The sequence below is a fragment of the Diabrotica undecimpunctata genome, chromosome 1, assembly GCF_040954645.1.
Source record: "Diabrotica undecimpunctata isolate CICGRU chromosome 1, icDiaUnde3, whole genome shotgun sequence".
NCBI classification, from domain to species: domain Eukaryota; kingdom Metazoa; phylum Arthropoda; class Insecta; order Coleoptera; family Chrysomelidae; genus Diabrotica; species Diabrotica undecimpunctata.
The window spans coordinates 114386942-114402248 of NC_092803.1; the positions used below are offsets into that span (position 1 = coordinate 114386942).

At 32.9% G+C, this 15307-nt stretch overlaps 1 protein-coding gene across 3 annotated transcripts in view; it reads left to right on the plus strand.

Moving 5' to 3' along the window:
* Positions 1-11768: 11768 nt before the first annotated feature.
* LOC140452801 (uncharacterized) overlaps positions 11769-15307 on the plus strand; it is a 49048-nt gene continuing 45509 nt past the window's right edge. Inside the window, exon 1 of one of the 3 annotated variants that reach the window (XM_072547139.1) lies at positions 11769-12096. In XM_072547139.1, coding sequence (XP_072403240.1) covers positions 11892-12096 — 205 coding nt within the window. In that variant the 5' untranslated portion in view covers positions 11769-11891. The remainder of the gene's footprint in view (positions 12097-15307) is intronic. The other 2 variants (XM_072547132.1, XM_072547130.1) reach the window with 2 other exon arrangements.

A 15307-nucleotide genomic window follows, 5' to 3' on the forward strand; every position in this document is an offset into this window, starting at 1 on the left:
CATTTTTTAACAAATTCGTCAGCTCTTTTGTTGCTGTGCATTCCACGATGAACTAGCTCTCATACAAGTATAACATTATTATATTCCTACAGTCTATCAAGTTCTTCTCGGCATTCTTATACACTTATAGGGACTACGTTAGGGCTTCTAAGAGCCATTTAACTATCTGTGTATATATTGATCTGCTTTAGTTCAAAAGTTCTCATGTTTAATGCCTGCAATACAAAGTTATATTCTCCTTGTAGAATAAAAATGCTTAAATTTTCAACACTTCTATAAATTCCTGTATCCGACCCTTCTACAGTATAAAACTTATTGATGTACGAAGACTAACCCTACAGCCTGAGTCGTGTGTTTGCTCATTTTTCTCGTGGGAAGACGTCCACCTAGAAAAGTACTTTCGGCCTGTATCTGAGTAAAATATTGCCAACAGTTATTTTTTACGCAGGTTGTACTAGGGTCTATAATATCCTATTCTCGACTCCCCGTTATAATCATTTATAGAATAGAGGGTTCATTAGGGCCTAAAACGCTGCTGTTGGTGTACCAGACAGAGCTCCTGTTATCCTAAGGTAAGCAAGTCTTGGCATCTTGCCTAATTTAAGGATAGCACTTTTGGCCATCATACCATTGGTGCATATGTTATTGTTGCTTTTACTTTTTTAATTTTATTATTGTTTTAAACCGTACATTTTTCGATGAATGCGTTTAGCTACCGTTACCTCGGTTGCGGTTCTCTTGGTTATTTGCTTTATCTGCTAATTTCAAGTAAGTCTCGAGTCTAGTATCATCCCAAAGTAACTTACTTCACTCATTAGATTTAGATTTGTACCATTTAGTTTTGGAGAACCTAATCCCCCTAAATTATCCCTTCGGTAAATTTAGTGATTTTGGACTTCTGAGGGACGTTTTGGCCTTATATTAAAACCTTTATTTTAAGTCCATTTTATAGTTAAAACCTGCTGTATTCTATCCTTGACTATACCATTAATCTTGCCATGAGTTAAGATGCCTAGATCATTCATATAGCCTAGGGCATATTGTCATTGGTGAGTCCAGCTATCAACCCATATATGACAGATTCCTCAGAAAACGAGATGTTCCTATTTGGAAAGCGACTTCTACATGTGCTTATACTTTATCCCCCAGTAACATGATGTATATCACATGGCCTTAATTATACAGTCTATTCATCTGTAGCCTGTTTTGTCTATTTCTTTCAGTCGAATACTTGTGGCTCATTATCATTCTCAGGTCGTTTTAAATCGACTGTGTGGCATATGCCTTTCCTGATTGTATTAAGAGTGCACGGTCTTGTGCAATATGGATCCAATTTTTTGTCATATTTTGCAGATCCTCTTGTCATCGTGTAGGTGACTCTTTTCTTTAACACGGTTTATGACTATACAGTGTAGGTAAAAGTTTATGGCCGGTATGGTAAAATTTAACGGGATATCTAACACAGATATAAAATCATATTTTCAGCGAATAGACAAAGATAACAATCATATTTCCCTTTGGTCTCCCCTCCTTATTTCTAATAGATGCCTATTTTCCATTAGTGAGACCATTAGTTCCGATCAGAGATATTTTACACATCTCTGGCTCCGATCCACCTTATACCTGATTAACTAGAGGTGGGTCGTTGACATTTTTATCGGAACCGTTTTTCGTAAACTAGTAACTATTTGATTTTTATGACATTACACATTTACATTACAAATTATTAAATCGCGAATCATCTACATTGACATTTAAAAACATAAGTTTTTCCACTCTTCTTGTTAACCGTGTTCTTCTTTTATTTAAAATTAAACCAGATTTTGAACATGTGTCCACAAGGAACAGATTTTTTTACAATACTACAATATTTTATGAATATAGTGGTTAAGTTAGGATATAAATGGCGATGGTTTTTCCACCACTGTAATGGACAGTTCCAATCTCCGTTTGAAATTTTTTGTGGGTAATATCATCAGACAAATACATGTCGACTTCTTTTATATCTCTAGATACAGGTGTATGTTTAGATGAGTCATGTCCAATAAATTCATCAAAAATACACCATGGACTTAAGGCATCTTTATCAGTTTCTTTTTCTTGTACTGGTTGATTTTCAATAGTACAATCTTCTTTTTCTTTTTTTATAGAAGTAACGAGCTTCTTAACTCTTTCTTTTGTGTTTTTACTTTCATTTTTATCAGAAAATCGCTGCATTTTAAATCATTATTTGTCATTTACGAATCTACGGTTTCTCACGTTCATAAAATTGAAGAACTTACTTTGCAACCGTAACCTTAATCTAGAGATCCGCATAAGAATGCTATGTTGTTACGTTTTTTCTACTTTACTATACGGCATGAAAGCGTGGACAATAAAACAGTCTGAAATAAAAAAATTAAACTCCTTTGAGATGTGGTGCTACACGAGAATCCACAGAATATCGTGGACTGAAAAATTAACTAATATAGAGGTGTTACAAAGAATGAAGAAAGAATGTGAAGTCATAAAAACTGTTAAAATTAGAAAGATTCAATATCTGGGTCATATAATGAGGGGCGAGAAGTACGTATTAATTAGAATAATTATGCAAGGGAAGATACAAGGGAAGAGAAACCCAGGACGACGCAAAATATCCTGGCTAAGAAATTTGAGAGAGTGGTTGGGTTGCAGCTCATTAGAATTATTCAGAAGCGCGGCCAATAAAATTAAAATAGCAATGATGATTTCCAACCTCCGATAGGAGAAGGAACCTGAAAAAGAAGAAGAAGGTTTCTCACTGGTAAGCCAACTAGTTGATGGTTGATTCAAAAAACTACGTTTTGTGTAGACGTAAACAGAGGAGCCACGAACACTTTACGTCGACGAGGACGATTAGTTTATCTGAGAGACTACTACAAAACTAAAAATAACATGCGACTCTTTCGGGACAGTGGACAGTCGAGCTATCGGTTGACGTTGAAAATAAAATACTAGGTATTCTGATTAATGAATGAGTTTCGATTTACGATTGATCTGAATTTTCGAAGGTGATGGATACTTCCATTAATAAAAATATTAGTTTAGAACAAAAGAAACAAATAGATATGGATTTACTAAACCTATGCAAAGACTCGTTTTATCCGTTTTACATAGTTGAAGAACGAGCTTTTAAAAAGTTTGCAGGGTGGATTCCTGGATATAAACCGCCAACAAGAAAAACATTGTCAGGTTCATTACTTCAGGAATGTTATATCAAAACTGAGCAAATTATTAGATCACAAGTTGTAAAAGAAGTAGAAAATATCTGTATTACTACTGATCTCTGGACATCTGAAGTAACTGAGAGTTACATCGCATTAACGGGACAATATTTAACCGAAAATTTAGAATTTAAAACGGTTTTATTAGGCTGCTGCCATTTTTCTGGAAACCATAATTCAGAAAACATCGCTTTTGAAATTAGTGAAATTATTAATCAGTTGGGTCTAAAACGAAAAGTAAATTTTGCAGTAACTGATAATGCCTCAAATATGGTCAAAGTTATTAAAGATGTTTTGGAATGAAAACATTTAAATTGTTTTGCTCATACGTTAAATTTATCGGTGGATAACGCATTTAAATGCTGTTGTGTACAAATAGATAAAATAAAAAATCTTTTTTTCGACAATTCGGCAAAAAACACATTTCAAAAAAAGTACCTTATCTTCAGAAAGGCTTTTAAAGTATCAATTACAACATAACAAAGTTCCCAAACGGCCAATCCAAGACGTGAAAACTAGGTAGAACTTCACCTATTACATGTTAAAAAGAATGACCGAGTTAGAAGAGGCAATCCGTTCCACATTGGTATTAGTTAATACAGACTTAGACTTAGACCAAATCTAAATAATGAAGACTGGATTATTTGTTCTCAACTTTCCCAAATTTTACGGCCTTTTAAAAAAATAACAAGTACAATGAGTGGTCAAAAATACTTGAAGGGTAGTTCAGTGATTGTTATGGTACGCTGTCTGTAAGAATCTTGCAACAAAATTTTAGCAAACGGTAACCTTAGCTCCATAGTATCCGACGTAGTACAGTTACTAATATCGAGTTTAGCAAAAAGATTTAGAGGAATAGAACAGAGTGGCACATTGTCATTATGTACATTTATGGATTCAGGATTTAAAGTGCAGGGATTTTCTGATAAAAATGCAGATAAAGAAACAAAAGAAAAAGTTAAGAAGCTGGTTACTTCTATATAAAAAGAAAAAGAAGATTGTACTATTGTAAATTAACCAGTACAAGAAAAAGAAACCGAAAAAGATGACTTAAGTCCATTGTGTATTTTTGATCAATTAATTGGACATCATCTAAACGTACACCTGTATCGAGAGTCCATTACAATGGTGGAAGAACCATCGCCATGTATATCCTAACTTAACCACTATATTCATAAAGTATTGTAAATGTGAACATACGTTCAAAATCTGGTTTAATTTTAAATAAAAGAAGAACACGGTTAACAAGAAGTGAAGTAGAAAAACTTATGTTTTTAAATGTCAATTTAGACGATTCGCGATTTAATAATGACGTGTAATGTAAGTACGATTTACTATTTGTATTGTTTAGTTTATTTTTGGTTTGCTGAGATGAAAACCCTAAGAACAATAGTGCGCAAAACAAGAAGAGACAGGGTGAGAAATACAAACGTTATAGAGCAGTGCAAAATTCAAGATATTTTAAGATGGAGAAGGCAGCGTAAAAGGATATGGTACAGTCATGTTAGACGAATGGATGAGTATAGACTCCCAAAAATTGCCCCAGAAAATAACCCTCCCGGTTCAAGACCTCCAGGAAGATCACCTAAAAGATAGAGGGATAGTTGGCAATCTACCTCCCAGGAAATTAACCAAAGGCAGCTTCAGAATTAAACAGATCGAAAGATCTCCAAAAAGTAGAAGAAGGGAAGAAGAGTTTATTTTCAAGTTATAATAAATGTATTCTTCATAAGTTCCTTTCACTTCAATAAATATACACATAAACGATAATAGCCATTATGTTTGTTTATGTAGGTACTCTCTTACTTGAAACTACTGTTAAACAATCATAGTTAGGTACTTGTTTACGAAACTCGGTTTTAAGAGCGTAGGCGCAAAATTTCGGGCAAATGCTTTTTAAATGCATTCATTTTTTTCGAATTCTGAAAAAACTAACAAATATTTTTGCAAAATTTAAACGCAGAATGAAAGACTACATTATTCCCGAGGGCCGAAAGTCCCTTAGAATAAACAAAAAGTTTTTTTGAATGAGATATTGGAAATTCAAAATCACACTAAATTCTTTTTTCCCCCTGTAACTTATTAAAATAAACATTATAGAAGTTTTCAGGGACTTTCGGCCCTCGGTATTATGTATTCTTTCATTCTGCGTTTGAATTTTTCAAAAATATTTATTAGTTTTTTCAGGATTCGAAAAAAAAAATAATGCATTTAAAAAGCATTGGCTCGAAATTTTGCGCCTACGCTTTTAACGATAAAAACGTCAACGATCCACCTCTACTCTTACCTGTGTCCCTACTTTGATTTGGTGCTTTTACCACGCGACACGAGATGTTGCCAAATAATTTTGTATGAAGTTTTTTTCAATTGGGACCTTATATGCAGTTTAATATTTTTATTGGAAATAAGGCACAATCTGACTTTAAAATAAGCTTATTTTGATGGAAATCAAAATGTTATATTACACTTATTTTAAAGTAAAATTGTGGCATATTCCCAATAAAAAACAGTAAGCTGCCATATAAATCCATTTCGCCAAATTTGATTATCTTAGAACATTGTTCAAATGCTAAAAAGACAAATAAAAGACAGTCAAATAAAACCAATAAGTTTGGGAACGTTACACTTCCCCTTTTTTATTATATCCACTCATGCATGTTCGGCGATTTAAAGGGCGGCCCTAATATACCTACCTCTTTTTAAACAGGTGTTTCTCACTGCATTTCACGTAAGGTCCATACCGACCATAAACTTTTACCTATACTGTATATAATATAAGGGCTTATTATTTTGAGTAAAGCACCTTCTAATATGCAACATGTTTTGTTTTGTTATCAGGTATAAGAAAAAATAAAGCAGATGATTTACCAACACATGAACATGCCACGTATAATTGACTGTGTGAAAAACATGAGTTTTCTAGATGCAAACCACAAACATTCAACGATTGGCCTGTTATTTGCAACACGAATTGGAAATGGAATTCGTTTAAACTCACAGAGCAGATCGGTTGGGATGATGGGAATTCTGGAAATTAGAACTTCCTCATCTTTGAATTTTTCTTTGAGTATAGTCGCATGAATCATATTGATCATCAAGTTTTTATCACCAAATGCATTCCATTGCATAGTTTTGGTTGGTTTAGGTTTTGAAGCGTCGTGATTACCGAGCCAACATTTAGCTGTAAATTGTGTAAAAAATTTGTAAGATTTGTGAGTTTTGTGATTATTAATTATGTTTGGGAACACTATGTGGATGAGCTCACATTTCGAAGAAACAAAATTGCAAAAATTCCGGAGAAACAAAATCAATCCTCTTGATTTGTAGGCAGGAACACGGCCATTAGCGGTAGTCAACAATTGCCTGGAGAAACCTTCAGCAGATGAATCGTTCAGCAATGCAACTTTCATGTTTGTTGTCAGTTAAAGTTTATTTATATAGCGCCAAATTTTTGATAATTTTAGGCAATTGTTAATTTCTTCGGCAGCAGTCTGCAGCCTCGGCAGCATCCTGCTTTTAATGCATGAATGTGTACCATTGTTTAACGCTGAATGAACCGTTTGACATGCATCCACCAATGTGGCTGCTATACCAGAACATACAATTATTAAGTGGTAAATCCTGTTGGACACATTAAATATAGTAAAAGTTCACGGAAAAAGTTATTCTAAATTACACAAAACATATAAATTTATTTAACGAGCTAAAGCACCTACAGCTACAACATTGACTAGTTCTTTCGCGATTTGCCAAGGCGATACGTTTGCCCAACAGTTGCTTTACTTAGAGATGCCACGTTATTACACTTGGAACGCTTAATCAAAAAAATTATTTCAACGTTGGAAGCAACGCGGTTTCTGCTCATTCTGATAAGCGTTTTACTGATGCTGTTAGCGGTATTTACATAGTTCGTCCAAATAATCATGAATACTTCTATTTGCGGTTGTTACTGGCGAATAGAGCTGAATTTGCTTAAAAACGATAATCATTGGAACACAACAATGGCTGAACAACTATTTCTGCATCTTCAAGTCAGATACGCACATTATTGCGATCATCCTTTCGACATGCTTTCCATTCAATTCACGTGATCTGCTAAATAAATTCAAGGAAAACATGTCAGAAGACATTTTATATTGAATTCGTGAAAGTTCAAGAGATCTCGATATGAAGGTAAATAGAGATAGGTACATAACAAGGCTTTGCTGATGATTAAAGACTTTTGCTACCTCATGTGCTACAGTTCATTAGTGAAGTTAGAAATTCCAGCGCCAAATCTTGGAATAAACTTGGAAAAATCTTATTTTTCCTGAATGGTCCTGACGGAACTAAGAAGATACTCCTAATATCATTACTTTTAACCACTGTTCGTGCAATATCAAACATTGCGGTAGCAATTGCTTCTTCTAGCATAAACCTATATATAGATCTTGAGCGGACCTTCAGAGTTAAACTTGTCATAAAGCCTACACAATTCTGAACAAGTGACATGCAACATTTCAAAACAGCCCGCAATGCGAAAGCGCTTGATTGGATGTTGAAATTTACAGTCTAGCGATTTCGGTCAAACACTGCCACTCATCGCAAGATCGACTGCTGCTGAAGATTTCTGCAAACAATTGTTGACTACCGGTTATGGCCGTGTTCCTGTCGACGAATGGAGAGGATTGATTTCGTTTCCCAGGAATTTTTGCAATTTCGTTTCACTAAAGTATGAGTTCATTAACAAAGTATTTCCGAACATAATTGATAATCACAAAATTGACAAATGGATTACATTATTTGTAGATGAAGGTTGGCCCGGTATTCACGACGCTTCAAAATATAAACCAACCAAAGCTATGCAACGGAATGGGCTTGGTGATGGAAAACTGATGATCAAAGATGAGGAAGTTCTCATTTCCAGTATTCCCATGATCCCAACCGATCTGCCCTTTGAGTTTAAACGAATTCAATTTCCAATTAGTGTTGCATTCGCGATGATCATTAACAAATCACAAGAGTGATAGAAAACCAGTGTTTTTCACATGGTCAATTATATGTGGTATATTCACGTATTGGTAAACTATCCGCTTTATTTGTTCTTGCACCTCAGAACAAAGCAAAAAAATATATCTGAATTTGATTCACTCAGAAGAGTAAACCCGTATATTAAATATATTCACAAATCGTGTTAATTAAGCCATTTATAATTCAAGAGCGGCTGTACTGATTTTAGTGATATGTGGTTTTTCGGATTCGTTTTAGCCACATAATAAAAGATAAAAAGTTAATAACAAAAAAAAAACAAAAAGTCTCTCTTCGACGAGGAATCGAAATCCGGTTCTTTGTGCAAAACGTAAAAAAGTAAATATACGTGAAGATAGCCGGAGTTTAGTAACATCAATACAGAGGAGTATAATTTATAATATAACTGTTTGTAGGGGGAAATAACATTCTTACTTTACCATTTTTCTTAAAATTTCATCATATTTTTTATTTCATTTTAATTGAATCTATTCTTTAATAATTTATAATATTTAAAATAATAAGATAAAAAGTGAATGAATTTAAAAAGAAACGTTTTCTATAATTTCATCATATAGTTAGAGTGCCCGCCGGCAAATTTTTTAGAGATTTATACTCTCTTGAAACTTCTTGTATGGCTTCCTTAGACCAAGTCTGCCACAGTTTTCCTATGTCACTTTTTTTTGTGCGGGGGCGTTTTCCCCCTATATTTTCCGAAACATGACTATTTCACGACATGTGCAAAAATGACACAAACTCTTGCCATATTTATTAAGTGGCTTGATTTCAGTGAATAATAAAAGGAAATAATATTCTCTGACGCCATAGATGGGACGGTAAGGGTGTCCACCCACCCAAACATGACCGAAAAACGGTCAGCGCAAAAATGATAAATAACCAGCTAAGTTTTTCTGTATGCCTTGCTTTAACGAGGAAACTAACGGTTCTCTTATTATCTGACACCAAGAGCAAGCCCCTCTTCCAGTCTGACGCATCAAACGTGCCCTTCTCACGCCATCTCTAAAATGATTTATAACATTTTTTTTCAAACATATTTCTCTTTTAAATTAAATGTTGAATACATTTCATAACTTGTCTGACACTCAAAACGGGGCATATAGTGAAAAATTTGAAAAAAACATTTTTTAAAATATAATTTTTCAGTAGCACTTGGGCTTAGTGTATGCGTCTATTTTTCAGATTAATTCTTTAATAAATAGGTATTTTTTTAAACATATATTTATTAAAGCAATCATTGTTTAAATATAAATTAGAATGTTTAAATAATAAATAAATAATAATAAAATAAATAAATGAATGTTTAAAAAACGAAAAAATCATTTTAAAAAATTGGAAAAAATCGTGATGAGTAAGATATTGTTTAATAATTTAATTGTGTACTTTTTAAACATACTTATTGTAATTTAATTAATTTAATTCCCAAAATATCCCATAATCAGCTGTTCTAGAATTTTTTTCTATTTCGCGCTTCTAAGCGTCGGGTATGCCTCCAAGTAAAGCTGAACTTCTCCAGCAAATAAAAAGGACCATGTTCATTTCTAGTATTTGGTGCAATGTACATTCAAAGCAACCAACAAAATACATACCCGAGGATTGAGGGTGGACATTGATTGATAATGAATATGTCCATTATTGAAGGTACTGATGCAGGTAAATTAACATTATGTAATATACATTTTTGAAATATGTAATTCAGTTCCTTAAAAATAAATACAATTGGTAAATTTCAGATTCTGAAAATAAAATCACACAGTCAGAAAATGAGGAATCTGACTATGCCAGTGAAGACTCTGGCGATGATGAAGAAAGTGAAGAAGAATGACTTTATAATTTTTTTTACTATTTTTTTACGCTTTTGCAATTTTTCAACTATTTTTTTTATTTTCGTAATTTTTTTTACTATTTCTGACAATTATTATTGTATTTTTATACGTTTTTTTATATAAATAAAAACTAATCTTTATAAAGAATATTCATTCAATTTATGGATATTGTATGGCACGTATTCGTAATAATATTAACTTTTATTCAAATTTTTTTAATTAAATTTTTTTTTGATAAATAAACAATTTAATTTTTTTAAAAATAATTATCATATGCATCATATTATATAAATTACTCATGTGTTAAAATTTTACTAGTATTTCGCGAAACAAAAATTCCTTGATTAATGTTGCAGTTTTAAGTTTTAAAATATGTAATATACTATATTAATTAATTAATTAGAATAATGGAAAAATACGCATACATAATTTATAAACTATTCGGAATGCAATTTTAATAATAATATTAGATGTAGAATTAATTTGCTGCATTAATTATTATTGTGTATGATTACTAAAAGTTCAGTAAGATCACTAAAGAAAAATAGGGTTTTTGCGTCAGACTCGAGTTATGCCCCAATTTAAACGTCAGACTTTTTTAGCATTCATTAAGTATTGCTTATTTTGACAATAAATATCGATATCTGACGAGTATTAATCATTTTAGAGATGGCGTGAGCAGGGCACGTTTGACGCGTCAGACTGGAAAAAGGGCTTGCTCTTTTTGTCAGACAATAATAGAACCGTTAGTTTCGTCGTTAAAGCAAGGCATACAGGAAAAATTAGCTGGTTATTTATCATTTTTGCACCGACCGTTTTTTGGTCATGTTTGGGGGGGGGGCGTGGACACCATTACCGTCCCATCTATGGCGTCAGAGAATATTATTTCCTTTTATTATTCACTGAAATCAAGCCATTCAGTAAATATGGCAAGGGTATGTATCATTTTTGCACATTCGTGAAACGGTCATGTTTCGGAAAATATAGGGGGAAAACGCCCACGAACCAAAAAAAGTCACAGAGGAAAACTGTGGCAGACTTTGTCTTAGGAAGCCGTACAAGAAGTTTCAAGAGAGTATAAATCTCTAAAAAAATTGCCGGCGGGCACTCTAACTAATACTTTCTCACCTTTGAAACCTTCCTTGGATTTTTACAAACAGTCGTTCTCGAGTTGCTGTGCAAAAATTAAAAAAATAATAAAAAGACGGTTTTTAATAGTTCTGTTACGTTGAATGCTTACATAATCAATTTAAGTTCAGTCCTTACAAAACATTAAGACATGTATCTTGATGTTAGAATTTTTTCTTGTAGATTATTATTATAATCATCTTTAATAATTCTTTTTACTTGTTTCAATGCCGTTGTGGGTTTTATGAGAAAGATATTTAGAAAATTACAGATGTCTTTTCTTGTAATTCTTTATTGATTAATATATTTAGAATTTCTAGAATTTACATTTTATATAATAGTAAAAACAATAGAAAAGCTAATTATCATAGCTGCAATCAAAATTAATTGATTTGTATTTAATAACAGATATTTTCGTAAAATAGGGTATTTTGTGAATCCCGAAATCACGACACATTTTGCAAAAGTAATATAACAACTAGGTTATAAAGATAATTTACTTACCGAGAACTCATTTATCTGTAGTTCAAAGATAACAGACTACATATGAGTTACTTTAAAGAAATAATTAATACATAAATAAATAGCACTTGACTTCTGCGGGATGACCCCAGTTCTAATCACCATCCATCTGAACTTGTACTGCACAAAAATAAAGAAATATTGAATAATGTGGGCGAAAAGTGTGTGTGTTGTACTTTTTCTATTTTTTGTATTATACGAAGTAAATTCCTTAACACCGGATCAAGTGGTTCAGCAGATCAATAAATGGAAGAAGGAGGTTGACGTATTTAATTGCAATTTGTACAAATGGCAAAAGAAAATGTTTCCGAATGGTATACATACTGGTCCTGATCCATGTGCTGCATTACAAGGTAAAACGTCTGTTTTGATTAGTTGCGTAATTCAGAGAGCCAAAAAGATTAAAATTAATTTAGCGATCAATGTAATTTATTCCTAATAAACCAACAATTAAGGGGTTTTCATGTAGTTGTTGGTTTACCGATATTTTTTGATATTTTGCATATTACGATGTGTTTTTTTACGGGCTCAGATATTTTCTTATTGAATTATGACAATCTTATTATGATGATATAGCAGTTATAGTGATACCAGTAGCGCACCTAGAATTTTCCTGTGAGGGGGGTTTAATTAGGCACCGAAATTTTTTTTATGCTATTTTTTATGCTACCTCCATTTTGAGGTCTTAAAATTTGTGAGTAACAGTGTCGGAATAGTGCCCTGGGGGTTTAACCCCCAAAACCCCCCTGGGTGCGCCACTGAACACTACCTCGGTATGAATGACCGTTTAGTTCTTACATATTGACATTCTGTTTTCTTGATACTAAATTAAGCAATACGCTACATGTCTGTGGCACTTGATTGTAAGAGCTTTGCATTAAACCCCACCAAAAAAAGCTTTGCTCTTGAAAAAATCAACAACTTTTAAGGAGCAGTTTAAGGATTTCTGAGGTAACGTAGCGGGTAAAAGATCTAGAGGAAGATATCCAGTACGATGGTCGGACCAAATAATGAACATGATCGGTTACTCATTCTCCGAAGCAAAACAACACGCACAGAAGGGAGATAATTGGACAGAAATAGTCAAACAAATTACATGAAGCCACTACATCCTTAGGATGGAGAAAAGATAGAGAGGAGGAAGGATTTTTCTTAGATCAATACTTTTTTTGTCGGTGTATACCTTCCTTATACCACTAAGTACTTCACATCAACAAATAACTTGTACGGCAGTTTCTTCCTCCGTTTACAATTTTTTGCACCACTATAGGGTGAATTTTGATACACTTGACCCAAGTTGTATAGGTGGTTTCTCAGCTAAGAATGCCAAGTCTTATCACTGTGCCCGTGTTCAGCTTACATCTACTAAGGTCAATTAGACTCTCTGTCATGTTGCTATTCATTTTATTCATATGAATGTGACCCTGTAGTGCTCTATTTGTTATTAGGATTTTTTTTCTTTTCAGTCTGATTCCTATCGGCAACTTTCGTGAGTCCGAAAATATTTTTGGGCCTTCCAAGATTACTCTCGAACCTTCTTCTGCTTGTGAGATTGCGAGTTAGTTCTCTTGGGTATCTTGAGTATGAGTGTTATTTATTTATATTTTAGGATGACCAAAGAGACTACCACCAAAATATGTAGTCTGGAGGGGTAACACCACACCATTGATAGCATCTTTTAATTTCTTTTGCATATTATATAACATTCCATACTGCCGATTTTTTTTACCATAGTACTTATCCATATATATCAACAGGTCATCTTTGGTTTCCTCTTACAGAATTAATCCATATGCTGAATCCTCTCTCATTTACGTCAGCCATTTGTCTCTGCCAATTCTTTACTCCATCTTTGATCCTGGTGTCTTTCGTTGTGGCCAGATAATTTTCACTTTAATTTTAAAGGGTGTTCGATGACGTCTGTTGTTTTGGTTTTGCACCTTATCCACTTGTTTTTCATCCCTCATTACAATAGCTGTCTAAGTGCATTAAACACCTGCGTTCTTAATTTTAAAAGTATTTTTGAAATTTTGATTGCAATATGAAAGTTTTCCAAATACTGTCCACCCCATTTTTATTCCTCTGCTTATTTTTTAGTTTGGATAATTTTGTCTGCTTTGGTAGCTTGTTCTTAGTTTAGTTCTTTCCTAGTTGCTGCTATCAAAAGTACATCACTCGCGAACTTGGTTTTAATATTTTACGTTGGTACAGATACCTTTATTACCCAGTCCAGGAGTTTGATACCTTCTAACGTCTTGTAAATAGTTTGGGTAAGACTATATCCTCTTTACTCTAATTCTAATTATTGGGGTTAGCTAATTCACGTCTAGTAGCATATTCTCAGTAACGTTTTAGTATATGTTGTGCTAGGTGTATTGGATGGTTATATTCGTTAACAGTAACATGGTAACCAGTCTGTTCTACTAGTTGGTAAGCATAAAACTTGTTTTTTTTATTTGTGATCACCTTGGTAAAAGGTTTAAAAATTTGTTATAGGAAAGCTGTAGGTTTATTAGCTCACTGTGGTGTGTTTTCTTTCTTATGTAATAAAATTGTATTTTCGGTGTTTTTCCTTGTGGCATGTAATTTCTCTTGAAATTAAAACTTTTGACGAGACTGTATTTTCAGTTAACTTTCTCTGGAGATTATTAATTTTATCGCTTCGAATACGTATAAGTGTGTGTACTTAAAAGTTCCCTTTTCGCAATAAATTATCTTTTGGGTTAGAGTATTCATATGTTACTATAAACGAGTACGTTTTCGTTCTTAAACTACTTCATTTAAGTATTAATCTCACACAAACTCTCAAAAATTTATTGGTTTTGGCCTATAATTCAGTTAAAGCGTTATTATTTTCTCAAGCAAATAAATATTTTGAACAAAACCACACTTTCCCTCCCCAAAAATTACTTTTCTTAGTTCAGACCGTTTTTACTCTTCGAGTAATATACATTTTGGCATAAATGAATTTGGCATAAATGAATTTGGCATAAATGAATTTGGCATAAATGAATTTGGCATAAATGAATTTGGCATAAATGAATTTGGCATAAGTGAATTTGGCATAAATGAATTTGGCATAAATTAAAAAGATAAGCAATATACTGTGCCGTCACTACCCTTTGTCATTTTTTTATCGCTTTATTTTGTCGGAAGACGACGGCTAGTTTGGCGATTAGAAAAAGGTCATCCCAAATGCACCTGTTTTCGCAAGTATCAAATAATGTTCTTTACGAATGTCATCGAAGTATAATGTCAATGTTGACTAATTTATGGACAATTTTTGTTTTTTACGGTTCAGTGCAGACGTATCTATATATTACGTCTTGTAACTAAAGTAATTAAAATTTTCATTTTATGTATCAATTAATATATATTGAAAAGTACTACCACTTTTCTACTATTAAAAGAATGTTATTCGTCATTCTTTTATGTCTCATATTTTAGGCAGAAACGAAAAGCTTGTATGTTTCTACGAGATTATAGCTTATATTGATTTTCATTGAATAATTTTTGAGGCACTAAAAAATTATTAAATTAGTTTATCCTATTTTTTTTTATTTC